Raw genomic sequence first — 19,016 nt, forward strand, 5'->3', positions numbered from 1 at the left:
CAATTCATGAAAAAAAAGAAACATTTGTCTTTAGCTTAAGAGTCAGAGCAGAAGCTGGATGCTCTCTGGTTTGCTGGAACATTTTGAACATGTTTTACTACCCGGCTGTTTTAAACCGTCGCTCAGGATGTTTCTCTACCATCTGGTGAGTGAAATCTTTTAAATCCTTTCAACAGTCCAGTGATTGCATTTTCAATTTGAACTCGTAATATGTACATGTATGTTCCCACTATGATTCTTGGAGAGTTTTTTTTTAAATTATCATTATTGAGGTTAATGTGTTGCATTGCTACTTAGAAAAAAAATTAAAAAACCTCTCTGGTGAACTCTTTTAGTGATTTACACTAACTTGATATCTGTCATTACAAAAGAGAAAAAGTCAATCCAATTGGTTATTTCAAGAGGAAAAGGACAATTTTGCATAAAGTGACAAAATCATGACATACTCAATACATTATTTCTTTCATAAATGTAAAATATGGGCGTTTTTTAAATTTAAATCTGCAACCTGTTAGATTTAAACACAAAATGTCTGCAGAGTTAACAAGGATTCTTGTTTTTCTTTTGTCCTAAATAACAACAGTTAAGGTCCAGGTGCACTTTCAAAAGTTGGCAAACAAAAACAACTCCTCTGAATTCAAAACAAAAGCCCTGCAGTGTTTGATGTGTCCTTCACCAAATGTAAGATTTCTGAAGATCAAAGAGTAGATTAAAAAAAAAAAGTCCCAGCTTGATTCCCACAGGTGCTCCTCAAACGTGAGCATTTTATAGAAATGATGATTAAAATCTAAAATCAAAATTGACCTTTTTGTGATTTTTCCCCCCCAAATTCTCTAAAACTAAATGTTTTCATGTATCAATAGAAAAAAAAAATATTTCTGATCATTTTCCAGGCAAAACATATTTAACATTACATTAATCTGCAATCAACTATTTTTTAGTAAATTAAAGATAACTCCAACATATGATGTTTGTTAATTAGTCATAATAAATACGTTACAAGTTGTTCCTTGTTGGTGGGATTGTCATTGGTATCGACTTCAAACGCTGATCCATTTGTGAAGCTAGTTTGACAATCAGCTCTGTCTTCAGTTTTTCATGCAGTAAATGAATTATTTACATTTCAGGCTGGTCGCCACGAAAGGCATCAAAGTTCCTCGCAGGGATTTCCTGAAAGTCAACGTGAAAAGGACTTGGTAAGTGTTTCTTTTTCCAACCACAGTTGCTTTATTCAGTGCGCGACAGATTTATTTGTTCCACCATTTATGCAAAAGGTGATGCGAAGGGATAAAATGGAAAACAGTTCAGGTTTTATTAAGATGAGAAACAGAAATACTACAACTGAAAAATACAAATTGCAGATTTATATTAACCCTTTTGTTATGATCGGGTCAATTTGACCCGTTTCAATTTTTGAGTTGACCAAAGTGCAGGTTATTCTTATTTTTTTTCCATGAAATTTTGTGACTTTTTCTCATCTAGGGTCATGAACTTCTGAGTAAAATCTGGAGTCTTTGATGTGTTGAGGAGTGTCTGCACACAATTTGTGTACAAAGATGATGTTGAGGGTCATTTTGATCCACACATAAAGTAGCCGTTTAAATACAAAAAAAAACACATGCCTCTTTGATGTGATTGGTTTTGATTGCCTCAGAATAACTATTGAGAACCAGGTGTGTGTGGAGGAGGGACTTTCCCTTCCCTCTCCTTGTCACTTTTACATGCCCTTTCTTTGAGAGATAAAAATGAGCTCCAGAAGATTTACAGTTGAAGGAGCTTCATTGACGATTTTGAATTGGGATAGCGATGTCGACGAAGAAATTTCAGAGACGGAAGATCCTTCAGAGCCAGAGGACAATGCCGTTGATGATCCAGATTGTCATTTTTCCCAAGATGAGGAGGATTGCCAAAACAAAAAAAAAGAAAAATTAAAGACACACTTACGCCTTCCTGCACAGCGGTCAGTCACTGCAGTGGACAGCTGTCTGAAAGTCTTTTTCTTGCAGTGCGGCGTCATCCTGGTCTACCACCGGCAAAACTAATAAAATAGATAAAACTGATAAAATCACCTTTTTACACAGAGAGGTCAAGCAGAGTGCTTGAGCTTGTGGATTTTTATGTTATAAATGCACACAGACCACAAAAGTGGACACAAGTGCATCATAAATACACTGTCAGCTATTAGCCAACCACTGCAAGTTCAAAATAACATTGACGTCCAACGAAAAAGCATGTCGACCAACCCAGACCCTCCCTCTACTGTAGAGGACTCCTGCAGGTATAAGTAACCCCTAAAGAGCATTACTACTGATGTATTTTCCAAATATCAACTTTGTATTGGAGTAAATTACAACTGATCACCTAGAAAAAAATCCTAGAATTTTTTTAAAATTTATTTTACATTTTTTCCCCTATCTTTTTTTTTATGCCTTAAGAAAATCAAAAACACTGGGGAAAAAAAATCCTGACATGAAGGATCATAATTCATGCATGAAAGTGTCATGTGGCAACAAATGAGTCTAAAGTTGCATTAAAAAGCAGCGTTTGGAGAACGGAGCCTTGAGGAATCCCACATTCGATTTTCAGTCACAATTATAATTAAGGTGAAAGTCGGCTGGGTTCCTAAAACCAACCAAAGGACTGATGATGTTAACAAAGCTGTTGCCTTGGCAGTGATGACATCATGAACTACGTGCTGGAGAAGGTCGCCCCGCCTCAACCCGGCCTGCCGCCACCCCGCTTCTCCCTCTACCTCTCCTCACAGCTGCAGTACGGCGTCGTCCTGGTCTACCACCGGCAGTGCACCATCTTTCTGGGTAAGAAAAACTATAAAGCGTTGAAAAGTTTTGCGGAGGAAAACGGTGACAGAGCTCATGACAAACTTGTTCCCTTGCAGAGGAACTCCGGTCCATTCTAGGCCAGCTGTTGAAACAAAGAAGCTCAGGGAAAACCGATCTTTCCGTCAAAAGCAAGTATGAACATTTGCTTTAAGATAGTAAAATAAAATCCCATTTCTTCTTCTTCTGCTTTAAGTCCTGTTTTATTCATTCAAGGTCAGCTGCAGTTCTGCCTGATGCCCTGGTTCTCATGGAGGACACAGAAGGAGCTCCGGATCCTTTATTTGGACAGATGCTCCTCCAGGACACATTGCCCAGCCCGACGCAGCTCATGCAGGTGCCGATTGAGGGGAAGCAAATGCCGAGCCGATGCATGTCGCTCGGGATAACTGAGATTTTTTTCTGCCTTCTGCGTCAGATGAATTGGGAAACTCTGCAAGAATCCTTTCCTGAGCATCAGGAACGGAGCAGCTCGGCTACTTCTGCTTCTCCACATCTGGAAAATGGTTGGATTGTTCTTTGTGTGCAGCAGCTACTTTACTGGTGGTGGGAGGGTGATGGTTTGGTCACAGTGTCAGGAAGGAAACGTTCCTGACCTTCCATCATCTCATTTTTTCCTGCCGGATTGTGCGTCAGCCATGTTTAGTTAAACAATGAGTTGTGTTTTTTTTTTTTCCTCAGGCATCTCCGCTTCCCCAGAATCCATCACTCTGAGCGAGCCGGTACCCACCGCTGCCCCCGCCCCAGAGGTTTGCCTGCTGGCTGAAAAATGATTAAAAAAAAAAAAAACGCTTTCATTCTGAGTCTCACATCCTTTTTTTACCTCCTCTCATCTAGTTTGATGAGGAGGACTTCAATGATTATCTTCCAGAAACTCTTGATTTACTCCTGGACCAACCGGATCACTTCCAAGAAGGTTTGAGGCAGATCTTGTTTCTCAGCTGTATTGTAAGTTACCAGCTGCTTAATGAAGGAGCTGCTGCGTTGTCAACAGGAGGTTTGGAGCAAACACGAGGAGAGATGAGACGGGAGGAGAGAGAGAAGACGAAGAAAATGACTCCATCCATCTCAGAGTAGCGCCTCCCTCCTCGTGTACAAACACAAATGAGAAGAAACCAAATCCGACTGACTGTTTTATCTGTCAGCCTGCAGCCGCCCACCGTCTCCGGCAGCCCTGAGCTGCTGCCTGTGGAGGAGCCGGGCCCCTCCGAGAAAAGAGACCAGGTCACCCCGGTGTCAGCGCCCGGCGTCCCCTCACCGCCGTCTGCAGCGCAGCGACAACGCAGGTGCCCCGAGTCAGAGGTGTGTTCTCTCTTTTTGTTGTTGTTCTTAAAAACTGTTGTTTTTACTCCATCATAATTGCATGATTAAATACATCGTTATATGTTTTAATAAAGATGACCTACCATGCAAAAGTCACATTTTGCACATTTTATGCTTCCATTTTGATTTCAACTGTTTCTAAAAACAGCCCAAGTTCTTAAAAAAAACAAACAAACAGAATTTTTGGGAGGAATAAGTTAAAGTTTTTTGTGTTCTGAATGTAATGTCACAAATCTGCAATCACTGCCCATCACCTAGAAACCCAAGCTGAGGTCCACAACATCTGATCAGCTGGTTTTACCTCTGTAGGTGCTGTACAATGGCTGCTGGAAAAGACAAGTGGTTTGCGGTCGACTTACTGTCCAGAAACCACTTGCTGCATTCTTGCTAGTTGTACGGGAGGCTCCACTTCTACTTTTCAAAGATGTATAACCACTCATCTGTTTGCAGCTCTTTCCACCTCTGAGTACTGTAAACGTTGAGTTGGGGGCGTGGCCAGCAGCAGCTTACTTGGATTTAAAGTGACAAGACGCCGTAAACCATCTCATTCTGAAAGGAACTCAAATTAGACAGAACTGATCAGACTAAAATCTCATTATCTAAGAACGATTTTGTGCAAAATATGTAATGAACATGTTTTGTATAGACTGTGGATTTATTGTAAGCTGTTGAAGGAAGCATAATAGGTCACCTTTAAATCAGCCAGTCTTAGAGGCTGGTTTTGTTCCAGAGGAGCTAAATTTAAAGTGACAGTACCAAGAATCACCCCTCTAACAGAGCTGCTTATTTCAGAGTCTTTACACCTTGTGCATTTAATACCCATGATACTTAGTAAGCCATGAAAAGCCATGATGAAAAATGACACAAATTGTTTTCATTAGTTAAAATTTTTTCTTTGATCATCATAAAGTGGCATCCAACATTTCTTAGAACAAGAACATTTTTTTAAAACATATTCGAGGATGTATTGTTTGCCTTTCTCTAAATATGAGCATCCCATATTAATTGAACAGTTTTTGTTGTCTCACTAAAACATTGTGCACTTATCTTATGGTTGAGCAGGGAACACAAAAACACTTTATTACATTATTTTACAGTTTTACGGTGCTTTAGCGTTGCTTCTACGCTATAAATCTTCCCATCATCAATCATCTGTTTTTTTTGTTTTTTTTTTATGTTATGTCCCATTCCGCTCACCCCACCTGAAGGTCCAAAAAGAGGTGAAAAAGAGGAGGAGGAGGCAGCTGGTGTTCTTCGATCCGGAGACGCAGCTCTCAGAGACGGAGCAGCAGGAGCAGATTGAGGATCCTCTGACTGAGACCAGAGCGATGGCCATGGCCCCGCCTCCCTCTCACAGAGTCATTCCTGCCGCCGAGCTGCTCAGCAATCCCTGCAGCTGTCAGTGAAGCTATTTTCCACTTCATAATATCCAACACTTACTGACTAAATAGGTCTCTGTGTGCAGTACTGACTTCCTGTGAATTAAAGCTTTAATGAAAGTACTGAGCGTAGCTTTTTCCTGCGCTGCCGCTCTGACCCACACACTTTTATACCTACAGTCTTGCCTGAGGAGATTCTGTCTCTGTGGAGACGGGCGGCGGTCATAACGGCGCTGTCGGGGCCTGACCTGCAGGTCGGGGACAGGGGGCCCGAGTCCACCGACTCGGAGCGCGGGCGAGAAGGGGAGGGGATGCAGGAGGCGGCAGCAGAGGATCAGAGAGACGGTGAAATTTCCATCGAGGTGTGTTTCTGCTTCTGCTAATGAACCAACATGAATATTTGAGGGATTTTAAGTGTGTGTGTGCGTGTGTGTGTGTGTGTGTGTGTGTGTGTGTGTGTGTGTGTGTGTGTGTCTGTGTGTGAATGTAGGTCCAGAAAGGAATGGAGGAATCTGAACTGATGAGAATTTCAGGTGATGTTTGTTTTTTTTAACTCACTTTTCTTCACTATTCAGTAATAAATAGTTATTGAAATGACATTTCAATAAGTTACTTTTACCTATTTTTATGGTGGATGAAAACAGATTTGATTTTATTATAAAAATTTAAAATTCATCATTAAGAACATTATTAAATATTTTTCGCAGCTTTGTGGGAGTTAAGATCAGGTTAAAGGTCATGACTGACACTTTCCAGGCTTGAGCTTGTCAGCGCATGAAAACTGAAGGGTGTGTGTGTGTGTGTGTGTGTGTGTGTGTGTGTGTGTGTGTGTGCATGTGCGTGTGTGCATGTGTGTGCGTGTGTGTGTGTGTGTGTGTGTGGGTGTGTGTGTGCATGTGTGTGCATGTGCGTGTGTGTGTGTGTGTGCGTGTGCGTGTGTGTGTGTGTGTGTGTGTGTGTGTGTGTGTGTGTGTGTGTGTGTGTGTGTGTGTGTGTGTGCGTGCGTGCGTGCAGCCCCATCTCTGGAGGGATTGGACCAGCGGGAGACGTCTCGAGACATTTCTCCTTTGTACACATCTGAGAGAGAAGGGTGGGTGACAAGGAAACCCGTGTGTCTCTATTGGTGGGGTCTCGTATTAAGACGTGTCCCCCTGTGTGTGTCTCCAGGTCCACCATCTCCATGGTGCTGCAGGACATCCCAGAAGCGGTGGATGAGAGGACTGAAGAGTTGGCAGTAGAATCCCCTCGGTGCTCCTCTGGACCATTAAACTCAGCTAACTGGGTCTTTGTCCACATTCCACACGTTATTGTCGTGTCTCCGTCTTCCCAGGTTGCTGCCGGAGTTGGCGGACTTTGAAAACGAGCCGGTGCTTTTTCAGTCGGTTTTACCGTCCGGCGCCAGCCGCAGAACCGTCAGCTGCATGTTTCAGAGGCTGCTGGGTAACGAGTCGCCATTTCCACTCGCATCTCTCACGTTGAAGCTGGGATTATTTTACAGCTTTTCTGATCAATATGTGGCCTCTGGCAACTCTGCATGTCTGAAACAAAACCAGTTATTTGTGGTTAAGTTTTTTTGTTTAACATGATTCTGATTTCTCTATACTCCAAAACCACAAAATCTTACCAAGTTTTCGGTCTAGTTTCTAGTGCAGGTATCTCAGCACAGTGTCTTGTTACAGGTAAAATGATCTGCCAGTGGAAGTAGTATTTTTCCATCAATAATAAGGAATTACTGACTTAAAATAAGCTCATATTACTTGCTGACAGGTTGCTTGTAGGTTAATTGTGTTTTATTTCAAGTGTACTGAGATTTTTCCTCCAGAAATGCTTGGTAAGGTTTAGTGTTTTTGCAGTGTAAACCAAATGCAGTTCAGGCCACATAGAGGAAATTTGTCACATTTGTTGTTGACTTGTAACTAATTACATACATTTTCTTTTTCAGGCTTGAAAACTAACATTTATACAACAAAAACTTTGATGATTATTTTAAAGATAAGAGATTTGTGAACAAATCTGCAGGGTTTTTTTCTAATCCACACAGGGTGAACATTACGCTACCTAAAAGAAGACAAACCAGGCGACTCCGGAAACCTAAACCAGACACGTTTTCATTTTGTTTGCAGAGAATTTATCGTCCCAGAGGATTTCTGCAGAGCAGGAAGAGCCGTACAGAGACATCGTGATCCTCCCTGGACCCAGATATGAAGAACTGGATCTGCCTTCATAATCTGCTGCCAGCTGAGACTCTGAGGATTTCTGAGTTCACCTAATAATTCTGTTTTCAACCACTGCGTAGTTTTAAAAGTTGCATGATTTCTAATTCATCCGTTTATCATGTATTACCAGAATGAGTTTTGTGGTTTGAAAGTTCTTTTCTTGATTTAGCAATAGATTTGCATCAGTTCTCCGAGTTCCTGGTGGTTCTCGCAGGTTTTACGAACGACGTGAGATTCAACATGAATCCTAAATTTGATTTTATTGTTCCAGTGTTTATATTTGAAATCAAAGCTCCCCAGTTCTGTGTTCCTTTCAACAATAAAATGTATTTTTGCTGAATTTGTGCTGATTTTTCTACATGCCGGAGGATTTGTGGGGGAGCAGGCCGTGGGGCAGATGAGCCGAGCGACACTTGATCTTCCTCTGCTTCTTCACACATCTTAATTCTCCTCTGCAGACCCTGAGAGGCGGGCGGCGGGGGGCCTGTGACCAGTTTATTATTAGCGTCTGTCTCCGCTCGCCTTCGCTGTTTCTGTCGTCTCATTTCTGTCCGTCACTTTCCGTCTGTCTGTACTTCTGCTTTCTTCTGTTTTTCATGTGTTTTGGCTTTCTTTTTACATTTTATTATTATTTGTTCCTGAGTTTCTGTCTTTCCTTGTTGGCTTTCCTGTCAAGTTTGTGTCTTTCCTTCACTTCAGGTTTCTGTTGACAGCACTGGAGGCTATTTTTTACTTTCTAGATCCTCTGCTTGTTTTTCTTTTAAAGCCACTTATTTCATATTCATGGTGCTATCTCCAGTTATTTTTCTCTACGTAGCTCCTAAAGCTTATCAGCCGCCACTTTATCTGCTTCTCCTCTTCACCTTAAAGGAACATCACTCTATCTTCTTCTCTTCCTCTTGAACTCGTCCTTGCTCGTATCTGATCTGCAGCTCTGTGCGATGGGAAACAAGGAGCTGTTTTCTCTCTTGAAGGGCTTTCTGGACTGCATTTGTCTCCGCCTGTCAGTGAGTACAGTGGATTTATTTCACTTTTTTCATCTATCGGTCTCTCCTCTTCATTGGTCTGAGTTTAGTTTCACCTCAAACCAACAACAACAGACACAATTTAGGTCATGTGTCCACAAACTCCCCAGCTTTTCAAACACGTGTGTTTATGTGGATCAGTGTGACTTTTGTGTGCGTGTTTTTTGGCACGTTTCCAGCGCTGAGTATCTCTTTTGCTTACATGCTCAGCTTCTGATATTAATACCGGCCTCAGAATGGGGATCGAAATAGACGCTGGCCTCATCCAAAGAGACCAGAAGTCTCTAATTAGCCTCTTTTAGTCGCTGCTAACATTTCTGGGATCAACGGCGTAATGATTGACATCTAATAAATGTTTGACTCTGTTTGGGTTATCAGAGATATGGAGCTCTTTGTGTTAGGTCCATTGCCACATTTGAAGGAGAAATGCATTTGTAAATGCCAAATTACTTTTAAAAAAAACAACAAAAAAACAAGATTTGTCAACATTTGAATATTGGAAAAGGAGAAAGTTTAACAAAAATTTACCACGTCACAAAAAATGAACAATTTGGTTGCGATGTGTTCACTTCTGTGATTCACTAGATGCTAACAAATCATTTGGATGTCATTGCTCAGCGGCTTGAGATTTTCACATAAGTGAGTTAAGGCTCAAAAACAAGACAAACAACAATTTAATTTTACTTAATGAAGATGAAGACCAAGGAACGGTTTGCTCTCATGAAAAGGTTTTATCAATACATTTTGGCACAACCGGGCCTTTAAGAGCAGTCATGATCTTAATTTGGCCCAAAACGAAAATGAGTTTGACATGCCTGATCTAAATGTGTCCCAAAGAGCTTTAGGCAAGCATCACATCGATTAAAAAAGATAAAATGAGAGTTGCAGCTGTGATGAAAAGAGCGGAAACTTTTGAGTTTTGTGCAGAAACCAAACAATTAATAATTCAAAACAACAGGAATATAAAATACTACTTTTACGAAGGAATGTGCTGATTCCAGAATCCTTATTCCAGTTTGTTACACGGTGTTGTATCATATTTTGTTTTGTTTCGTTTTTCCACATAACATAAAATAAAAAAAGAATCAAAAACTCCTCAGATCAAAAAAATGGGATTTCAAATTTAGATCTCAGTAAAATATTCTGCATTTAAAATATTTCAGCGCTTTTTAGGAGTGAAGATTTTAGTAGAAACAAAAGAAAAACCCTGTAACGCTATAAACTGATCTCCATGCTTTGAATTGGCTGGATGTGAAATGGAGAACTTTATCTCCTGGAGTTGGATCGGTCTGTTCGTACTGAAAGCAGGATGATTTCTTGACTTTCTTCACAGCAGAGAAGCATCAACATTGACGCTGAAAAGGAGCGAGACTCTAAAAATGGCCACCTGATCTACGACAGCGGGGACATCCTGGAGGACAGATGTAGGTCCAGAACATCTGGCGGAGCGGGTTGCAGCTGGAGTCCAACGACACAAATTAATCTGACCTCCGTTTTCCAGATGAAGTGCTCGACACGCTGGGAGAGGGAACCTTCGGGAAAGTGGTGCAGTGTCTGGATCACAGCAGGTAGCTCCTCCTCTGACTTAATGCTGACTGGATTCAGTGTGTGAGAGTTTATGGGCATTAGTTATGAAGTAACACGTTGAAACACACAGAGGAGGAAGACCAGTAGCTCTGAAGATCATCAAGAACTTGGAGAAATACAGAGAAGCAGCCAAGCTGGAGATAAACGTTCTGGAGAAAATCCGGGCCAAAGATCCTGAAAACAAGCAGTGAGTTTAACACTCAGCTTATTATTGATGTTACAATTCAACATGATTCCTGTTTGTTTGTGTCCCTCCCAGTAACTGCGTCCAGATGCTCGACTGGTTTAACTTCTGCGGCCACGTGTGCATCTCGTTTGAGCTGCTGTCTCTCAGCACCTTTGACTTTTTGAAATCAAACAACTTCCTGCCGTACCCCATTCACCAGATCCGACACATGGCGAGCCAGATCTGCCACGCTGTCAGCTGTGAGTGCATCACACCCGTTACCTGTTTCATCAATAAGAGAGGAGGGAGATGTTTCACAGTGAGGTTGTACAAAAAACAAAGAAAAAAAAAAACAGAAAATATGTTTGATTACGCGATACAAAAGACAATGATACGAAAGTTTCTGTTTTAAATCTGCCGGCCTGATCAAAAATCAGTTTTTTCATGTCTAAGTTTCATTTAGTTGTTGCTGTTCCAAGTCCACAACTATTTATATAAATCGCTAATTAAGCCAAGCCACCAGAAGGAGATTGTAAGAATTGTTTTTCCCCCTCCATAGTGTTTTTTTTTTAGAGTATTTATAAGGAGTCAGTGTCTTACCTGACATAGATAGCAGTAAAAACAACTTTCCAAAAAATATTTACACAAATAAATGAGTTAATCAATCATTTCAAGTAATTTAGTATGCCATCACACTAACATATTGTAAAACTGATTAAATTTTAATGAAATATTGAAAAATGACATCATTAAGTAGATGCATATAGCAGCATCATGACATGTAGATCACTCTTTTGTTTTACAAATGTTATAAAGCTTACAAACAATGGATTTAAAGTGATTTAAATTGAAATTTGATACTACAGATGCATCTGAAAAATATATGTTTTTCCCTAGTTAGCAAATGGATCATACTAAATGAGTCACACTGACAGCAATGCTGTTCTTCAATGAAGTTGTTGGTGAGTGAAATATATATAAAGGAAGATGTTTTCAGTATCGGAGAGGTGTTTGAAAAAGAAACGAGAGGAAGCCCAGATAAGTATTAACATATTAAGACATGGAGCAAGAGAGAGCATAAACTCCAGGAAATAACAGGAAGGCTAAATGTATTACAGTAAATTTATATGATTCTCCCCTGAGAAAGTTGTTAATCTTTTTATTCAGGGATAAATTAAACAAAAACCTCTGGAGGTGCTTTTATTTAATTAAATAGTAATTAAATAAAATAACTGTAATAATAATAATAATAATAAGTACTATTATTATTAATATTATTATTATTTGGGGATACAAATGTTTAACAACAATTTCCTGTTCTGTATTAAGTAAAGATAAAATGACAGTATGATATTTAATTCCAACATATGACTATAACATCAGAATGACTGAGAACTAACAGGCAGAATAAGCTAGCTAGCTTTAAAATACTTTTTACTTTTGATAAATAAACACAAAAAAAGTAAAAACAATGTATTGTTTTTGATTATGTAAATAATAGGTGCAATATTTGTAACTCCTCTAACTCCAAATCAAGTGTTTTATGTTCACTGTAATGCCAGTTTAACCAAGATGAATGTATATTATTATTATTATAAATACCATTTATTTTCTTCAATTAATCTGACAGTTTGCCGTAGATTAAGAAGCCACCACCAGGGGGCGCTGGCTTCTGATATATGCATTGATCTTCTGTCCTGGCTTGCTCTCGTCCACAGTTCTCCATGACAACAAGCTGACTCACACCGACCTGAAGCCTGAGAACATCCTCTTCGTCAACTCCAACTACTCCCTCGTCTACAACGCAGACAAGGTGACAGTCAGCCTGCATCTTTTAAGGAGGCCATGTGGCGACAAAGCAGGGATTACCAGTGGCAGAACAACCTGAGAGTTTCCTTTGTGTTTTCTTATTTAAATGCAAATTTATCCCAGCAGCAGAGCCATGAGCCACCCACAGGAAGTCTCCTTTTAGTTACAGGTCTATCCGTCCAGACTGCAGGCTGTATTTGTTGCATACGGAGCAACATGTGGCATTTGAAGGGAATATATGGTAGAAACACGTTTTTATTAAAGCTGAAAAACAACAACCCTGATAGTGCAGCTCTAAGTTTTTCATAGAGTTTCACTTCATTGCAGAGCATGCAGAAACAGAGAACTTTGACCATTTCCCTTTGCACATCTTTTCAGAGTTCTGATCCTCTCTTTAGCAAATCTGATTAAAGCTCCTGAGACGGATAGAGGAAAGTTAATTTTGTATCTGCTGGTTTTGATTTAGTTTTATGTTTTGGATTTTATCTTGGTGAAAAACATAAATATAACTCATTCTTTCTTCTTATTAATTAAACAAATCTGTTGTTTTAAAGACTTCTTTAAGAAGATTCCCCTTGCCTTTGGAAAAGATATTGGCCCAGAGCATGACACATCCTCCTCCACACTTGTCAGTGGGCATGAAGTGCTTCTCCAAACCCATCTGAATATGTCTGATGTTGAAAAGCTTTGCTTCACATTTTTCCAGATGAAGCTTCAGTACTACGACGCCCCGTTGTTGAGTCTCACTCCAGCTGGTTAATGTCTGGATGGTGTCTCCATTGGCTGTGTGTTCCCCATCATGGCTGCCGTTCACTGCAGAGCTGAGGCTCAAATCCGTTTTTTTCTGAAATCACAACTCCAGTGTTTTGTGCAGGTGTAACTTTCTTCCAAAACACGTGGAAGAAAGTCACTTTCATGTTATCCCGTTAGTTCAGTTAGTGTAACAACGCACAGAACCATTGCAAATGTCGTCCATCTCGCCAACATTTCCTGCCAGCCCACAGTTAAGACAAATGTTGATGTAAAGTAACGTTAATGTTGGATCAAATCTGCTTTGATTGTTCCCCCTGGAATCACATTGGAAAAGATTTGACACAAGTCAGACTCAGGAGCACATATCGTCACTTTCCTAGATTATTTTTGCCAAAGGTTTTGTTTTTTTTGGGGGGGAGGGACAAGAAAAGACTTAGGCCATTATTTTAGAAAGGTGACAATGTGGAAGCGGCTCAAATCTGACTCAAAAAAATCAAATTTGGATCTCAGTGTTCACACCTGTTCTGAAAGGTATGACCTGGTCACTTATCCTCCCAAAACATCTGATTTGGGTCACAAAGCCTAAGGGGCTGTAAATATGGGCAGCAGTGTGACTGGGTGGTGGATGTGCTGTCGTCGATGTCATTTTGTGCTCGTTCGGGACAAATCTTTCTATATTTGTTTGTTGCCTGTTGCTCCGTCCAGTTGATGCTGGATGCTTTTTTCTGCCATATTAGGTAAAAAGGCTTGGACTTCAAGGTTTGACCACGGGATTATTGATTTCTCAGCTCGCTGTCTTGCCACCCACCACGGTCTCATTACAGATTGTAAATGTTATTGCTGCTGGAGAAATCAATGGATGAGGTCTGCTGCCAATCAAGTCCTCTGTGCCTTATAAACTATAAAACATGCAGCCTGGATAAAAGTAACACAAAAACAGGCAGAGTTGGGGCGTGCTGTGGTTTAGCACACCACACGTTTGGAGGCCTCAGTCCTCGACGCGGACGTCAGGGGTTCCACTCCCGGTCCCGGCGACCTTTGCTGCATGTCCTCCCTCTTTCCTGTTTGCCACCTGCACCAGAAAAACTCTTCGGAGAAAAAAATGATTAAAAAAACCCCAAAACAAATAATTGACTATCTAAAAGTAAATTATTTGAATTCCTTTCTTAGACAGGAACCCAGTATATTATTATTATTATTATTATTATTATTATTATTATTATTATTATTATTATTATTATTATTATTATTATTATTATCATCACAGTTCTGATTACAGACACTCTGACTTCTTTCATAAGTTGTTTGTTAATCAAAGCAGGCAAAAACTTTAGATATGTACAAAACACAAAAAGACCAGAATTATCCTGTTGCTAGAAAATGTTTAACTTCTTGAATTAAACGTCCCAAGTGTCCTCAAACATTTCCGTTCTGGTTTAACTGCAATTAAATCAGCTGAAGAGTGAACATATGACTCAAAAATAAGAAACGAGATACAAACTGAACCTTTTCTCACGTGTCTCTGCGAAGTAGAAATGTTGTGAACGGAGGATTAGAGACACAACGGTGCGGCTGGTCGACTTCGGCAGCGCCACCTTCGAACAAGAGCACCACTCTCTGATCGTCTCCACTCGTCACTACCGAGCCCCAGAGGTCATTCTGGGTATGCTGGACTCTTCACTCAGAAAGCTGTAGGTGATGAATGGACGTTGGTGAAACTCTCTCGTCTCCCGCAGAGCTGGGTTGGAGTCACCCGTGTGACGTTTGGAGCATCGGCTGCATCCTGTTTGAATACTACGAAGGCTTCACACTCTTCCAGGTCAGCAGGATGGAAATCTGAAACTCTGGTCAGCCATGTTGTTGTTTTTTGTCGTGGGATTTAACTCCTCCGCTTTTTGTCGCAGACTCATGACAATAAAGAGCACCTGGCGATGATGGAGAGAATCCAGGGACCAATTCCTCTGAGAATGATTCAGTGGAGCAGGTTTAAACCTACCGACCCTTAATGCTATAAAACCCAATCTGAAACATCTGGCTGAATTTGATTTATTCTTCTCCTCAGGAAGCGGAGGTACTTCCATCACGGTCATCTCGACTGGAATGAAAGCTCCAAGGCTGGACGCTTTGTTAGGTCTAAGTGTAAACCACTGAGGGTAAGCTGAGGAGGCTGCAAACATCTGAGGTGGATAATTTGCCATATCCCTGGATATTTTCCTAAAATCAAAGAAAATGGAGCTTAGAAAGCTGAAATATTGAAGCCCTAATGCTACTTGACACAATATTGGCTCCTTCTAATTCACGGTTGTTTAGTTGCTGTAAATAAAAAAATTAAATTAAGAAATAAGGAAAAGAGAGTTTCCCTTAATTAACCTTAGCTCTTATGTACCAAATAGAGAATGGTCATTTTCACTCAGCCAACACTTTATTACTTCTTGGAAGAATGAGAACGGCAAGCAGACATGCTCAGAGTCTGCTTATAGAGTCTGCTTCGGCACGTCCAGCCACTTTTAGACTCGCGTCTAATAAATAGATTTCTCTAAAGCCATAAAAGCCTCTGGAAAATAACCATGCTCAACTGCTATATAGCTATAAAGTATATCTGTTTCACAGTTAACAAACTCCAGTTGTATTTCTATTTTGGGGCTTTAGATCCATACAAATTAACATTTTACAACAAACAGATTGATTTGATGTCTTTAAAGCATCTGCTTTTGAATGAAAACCTGGCTATTTTTATACAAGGCATATTTTATTTATCTATGTCTATGTCCACTTCAGTCCAGAGTCTAAGTGAAAGAATGTTGTTTTTTTATCATCAAAATCACAAACTGAAAGTCAAACTGTTGTCTTTTTCTGTTCATCTCATTTTGATGTCATGCAGATACTGAACCAAACCACAGAAAATTTGCTTCTACTTTAACTTTCAGTTAAAGAAAAGTGCTCAGTTCTTCCATCTTTGACCAAAATTAGCAAGAGTGGAGGCCCCAAGAACCACATGCGTGTCTAGAGCCGCAGGTCACCAACCCCTGAACTGGACAGAATCACTGCCTACTTACATTCATCTTGTCACTGAGGTTTCTCACAGGGAGTCTGGGAACCAGGATTTCTGGCTCAGTATTGTAGCTCTTAATTGGGATGATCTAACCTTGAACGTAGAAGAGCGCTCCATCCCTATCTGTACCTCCCGGCATCTGTGAGCCCTCCTCCCTAAAGTCCAGCAGGGTGAAAAAACAACGAGCCTTGCATAAATGCAACTACTGCTGCACCAGGAAGTGCATATTTTTGTACCAATTAGAAGTTATTTCTAAAATGCCAGTAACAGGTTCCTAACGCCTGCAAAAATTAGGTGTCTAATGCAAATGCTGAAGAAGCACTGTGATGCAAAATTCACAGTTTGCACATTGTTGTACTGTCATTTGGGTCTCAACTGCTTCTATAAAATAGCCCAAATGTTTTTTTTTTTTTTGTTTATTTTAAGAAAACACCCAACCATTTTTTGGCAATAAGTAAGACTTTTGTTTGGTATCTGGAAAATGAGCCATTTCTAAAACCTCCAGGATTTAACATCACAAATCAGCAGGCCCCGCCCCTCACCTACCAACTAAAATGACTTGATGATCTAGCCCGTTACCTAGCAACCACAGCCACGCCCAACCCTGTCACCTCCCAACCCAAGTGAAACTCCAGCATGTTTGGTCAGCCGGTTTTACTGCTGAACAGTGGCTGCTGTAAAATAGAAGTGTTTTGTTCTTGTCTTACCATTCAGAAACCTCGTATGCACAGGAGGCTCTTCTTCTGCTTTTCAAAGATGTATGGATAATTGTACATCTCATTATCTGAGAATAAAGTTGTGCAAAAAATGTATTGGATATATTTATTTCTCCCTTTAAATAACAATGTTCTATGTTGTTCTGTGCATTTCCAGAACTACCTGTTATCACACGGGAGAGAGCACCACCAGTTTTTTGATCTCCTGGAGCGGATGCTGGAGTACGACCCGGTGAAACGGATCTCTCTTCCCGCCGCTCTGAACCATCCCTTCTTCCTGCCGCCCAGCCAGCCTGCACGGACTCAGGCCTGGAGGAACAGCTGGGGCAACAGCAAATGACCCCGAAAAGCGTCTTGATGCTTCATGGACCACATGGATGTGTTTACAGGTTTACAACAAATCGTTCTTAACACTGTATTCATATTGTAAAAGAGAGTAACTGAAAGGAGGGCTCACAGATCAGGCAGAGGATTAATTTATTTGCAAATTAAGAGGTGATTGTTGTGCTGAGGAACGTTTATATTAGAGTGAGGCTGAGCTGGATTGCATTAACTGAACACTGAAGGTTTGAAACTCTGGTAAATATCTGAACAAAGCCTTTTTTTATTCCAAAGAATACAAATCCTCTTTATTAGGTTTATACTTTAACAAACTGTGAAGGAAGCGTTTAGCTTTGTGGACCCTGTTCTTCTTTTACTTTGCCTTATTTGTTCCATGTTGCATCATAAATGTCAAAACGTTTTTTATGCTTTTTAGATGAGATCCATTGCCAAACCCTATAAAAATGGACAGAAATTAGATAAACTGCTCAGAGAAATGTAGCTATTTCACAAAAAGGGGATTGGTTATAAAGAGGTTTGCTTTCATGCACTTAAATGGAGTTAAATCAAGGAGAAATAGGAGCAGTCTTCAGCTCAGAAGAAAAGGGAGTGTAAAATGACAAAATATCACAAAGTGAGTCAATATATTTGCATTTCAAAGCAAGAAAATGCAATACCTTAAATTTATGTTTACATTCTGTCATCTGACAATAACGTTTGTGTTTTTAAAAAAAATTATTACTACGAATTTTGTATGAACTGACGTCTGTGATCGAATAATAAATGAGTCTCCTGGCTCGATGATGAATCCACTTCAGCTCAGTTTGGTGTTGTTCAGTTCAGTCCTGTCCGTTCAGTTTCATCCACTTTAAGTGAAATCAAGTCATTTTTGGGTCACATTCCGTTCAGTTCGTCATCCACTCCAGTGAGTCAGTACCGAGCCAGCATATGGGTGAGTGCAAGTTTATCGGCAGGTGGCTGAATGGAATTAGTGCATTTTTTATGGATATATCACATTCTTAATAGTAAACAGTCTTAAATTTGACTGCGCTAATTCACCAAAACTTCATGAAAGCCCATTTATCGGCTGTGCGATAATTATAACTACAATGTTATGAGTCATAATTACTCATAGACGAGTGATGGTGACTCAGCTATATCGCTAAGTCTCTCATCACTGAATGATAGCTAAATTGTGATTACGAGAGAGATAAGTCATAATTATGAGATATGTTTTTTTTTTCATTCCATAAAATCCTGTATTGCATAAAAAGGTTTAAATAAATAAAAAATCAGTGCCAATTTATTAAATGTGATTAATTGTCAGAATAATCTATATTTTAATTGATCTATAAATAAAATAATAGTTTGTCGCTTACAGTCCAAGTCCTGTCCAGAGACAATAGAGGACAGGAGTTTACATGTGCCGGTAACTTTTTTTATTTATTGTTTTGCATTATTTTCCATGTCTTGAGCCACATGTTGCTTTGGCAGAGTGTGAAACTGCCTGCAGCAGGTTGATGGAGTGCAGCTCGGCAGAGAGAACGCTCACAAGGCTGAGCAGTGGCTGCCAGCTTCCCTCTGCAGCCTTGGCAGACTGACCGAGAGCTGAAGCTGGGGAGTGTTTGTGCAAATAAATGATATATAGACAATAGACAGCTGCAATACAGAAACTCACCTCTCTTTCTAGAAAAAATAACTTCCCCCATTTGGTTTGTACTTCATTCCTACCTGCTTTCGTCCCATCCTACTTCCCTTCTTACTCTCAATCCCTCCCTCTTTCCTGTCTGCAGATAGGAAACTTACCTCCAACGCAATAAGTTGGAGGTAAG

The 19,016-nt window shown here is 40.2% G+C and overlaps 2 protein-coding genes across 3 annotated transcripts; both read left to right on the top strand.

The window, feature by feature from the left end:
• The first annotated feature begins 89 nt into the window (after window positions 1-89).
• On the top strand, window positions 90-8,108 carry LOC129371138 (meiotic recombination protein REC8 homolog). The gene is made up of 17 exons (XM_055047538.1): window positions 90-145; window positions 1,128-1,196; window positions 2,674-2,816; window positions 2,897-2,972; window positions 3,054-3,174; window positions 3,256-3,343; window positions 3,519-3,586; window positions 3,675-3,753; window positions 3,832-3,910; window positions 3,983-4,139; window positions 5,369-5,558; window positions 5,720-5,901; window positions 6,030-6,072; window positions 6,554-6,629; window positions 6,707-6,787; window positions 6,870-6,979; window positions 7,663-8,108. The coding sequence occupies exons 1-17, from the start codon at window positions 90-92 to the stop codon at window positions 7,764-7,766; spliced, it is 1,722 nt and encodes a 573-aa protein (XP_054903513.1). The 3' UTR covers window positions 7,767-8,108.
• A 157-nt stretch (window positions 8,109-8,265) lies between these two features.
• On the top strand, window positions 8,266-17,996 carry clk2b (CDC-like kinase 2b). 2 transcript variants are annotated; one of them, XM_055047540.1, is made up of 11 exons: window positions 8,266-8,762; window positions 10,117-10,204; window positions 10,282-10,348; window positions 10,438-10,554; window positions 10,627-10,793; window positions 12,252-12,346; window positions 14,629-14,758; window positions 14,832-14,914; window positions 15,000-15,079; window positions 15,158-15,248; window positions 17,021-17,996. In XM_055047540.1, the coding sequence occupies exons 1-11, from the start codon at window positions 8,697-8,699 to the stop codon at window positions 17,201-17,203; spliced, it is 1,167 nt and encodes a 388-aa protein (XP_054903515.1). In that variant the 5' UTR covers window positions 8,266-8,696; the 3' UTR covers window positions 17,204-17,996. The 2 variants fall into 2 exon arrangements, with proteins under 2 accessions (XP_054903515.1, XP_054903514.1); XM_055047539.1 differs by having other exon boundaries at window positions 8,267-8,762; window positions 10,114-10,204.
• Window positions 17,997-19,016: the final 1,020 nt, after the last annotated feature.

This window comes from Poeciliopsis prolifica, unplaced genomic scaffold (genome assembly GCF_027474105.1).
Source record: "Poeciliopsis prolifica strain line A6 unplaced genomic scaffold, Auburn_PproV2 SCAFFOLD026, whole genome shotgun sequence".
Taxonomy (NCBI): Eukaryota; Metazoa; Chordata; class Actinopteri; order Cyprinodontiformes; family Poeciliidae; genus Poeciliopsis; species Poeciliopsis prolifica.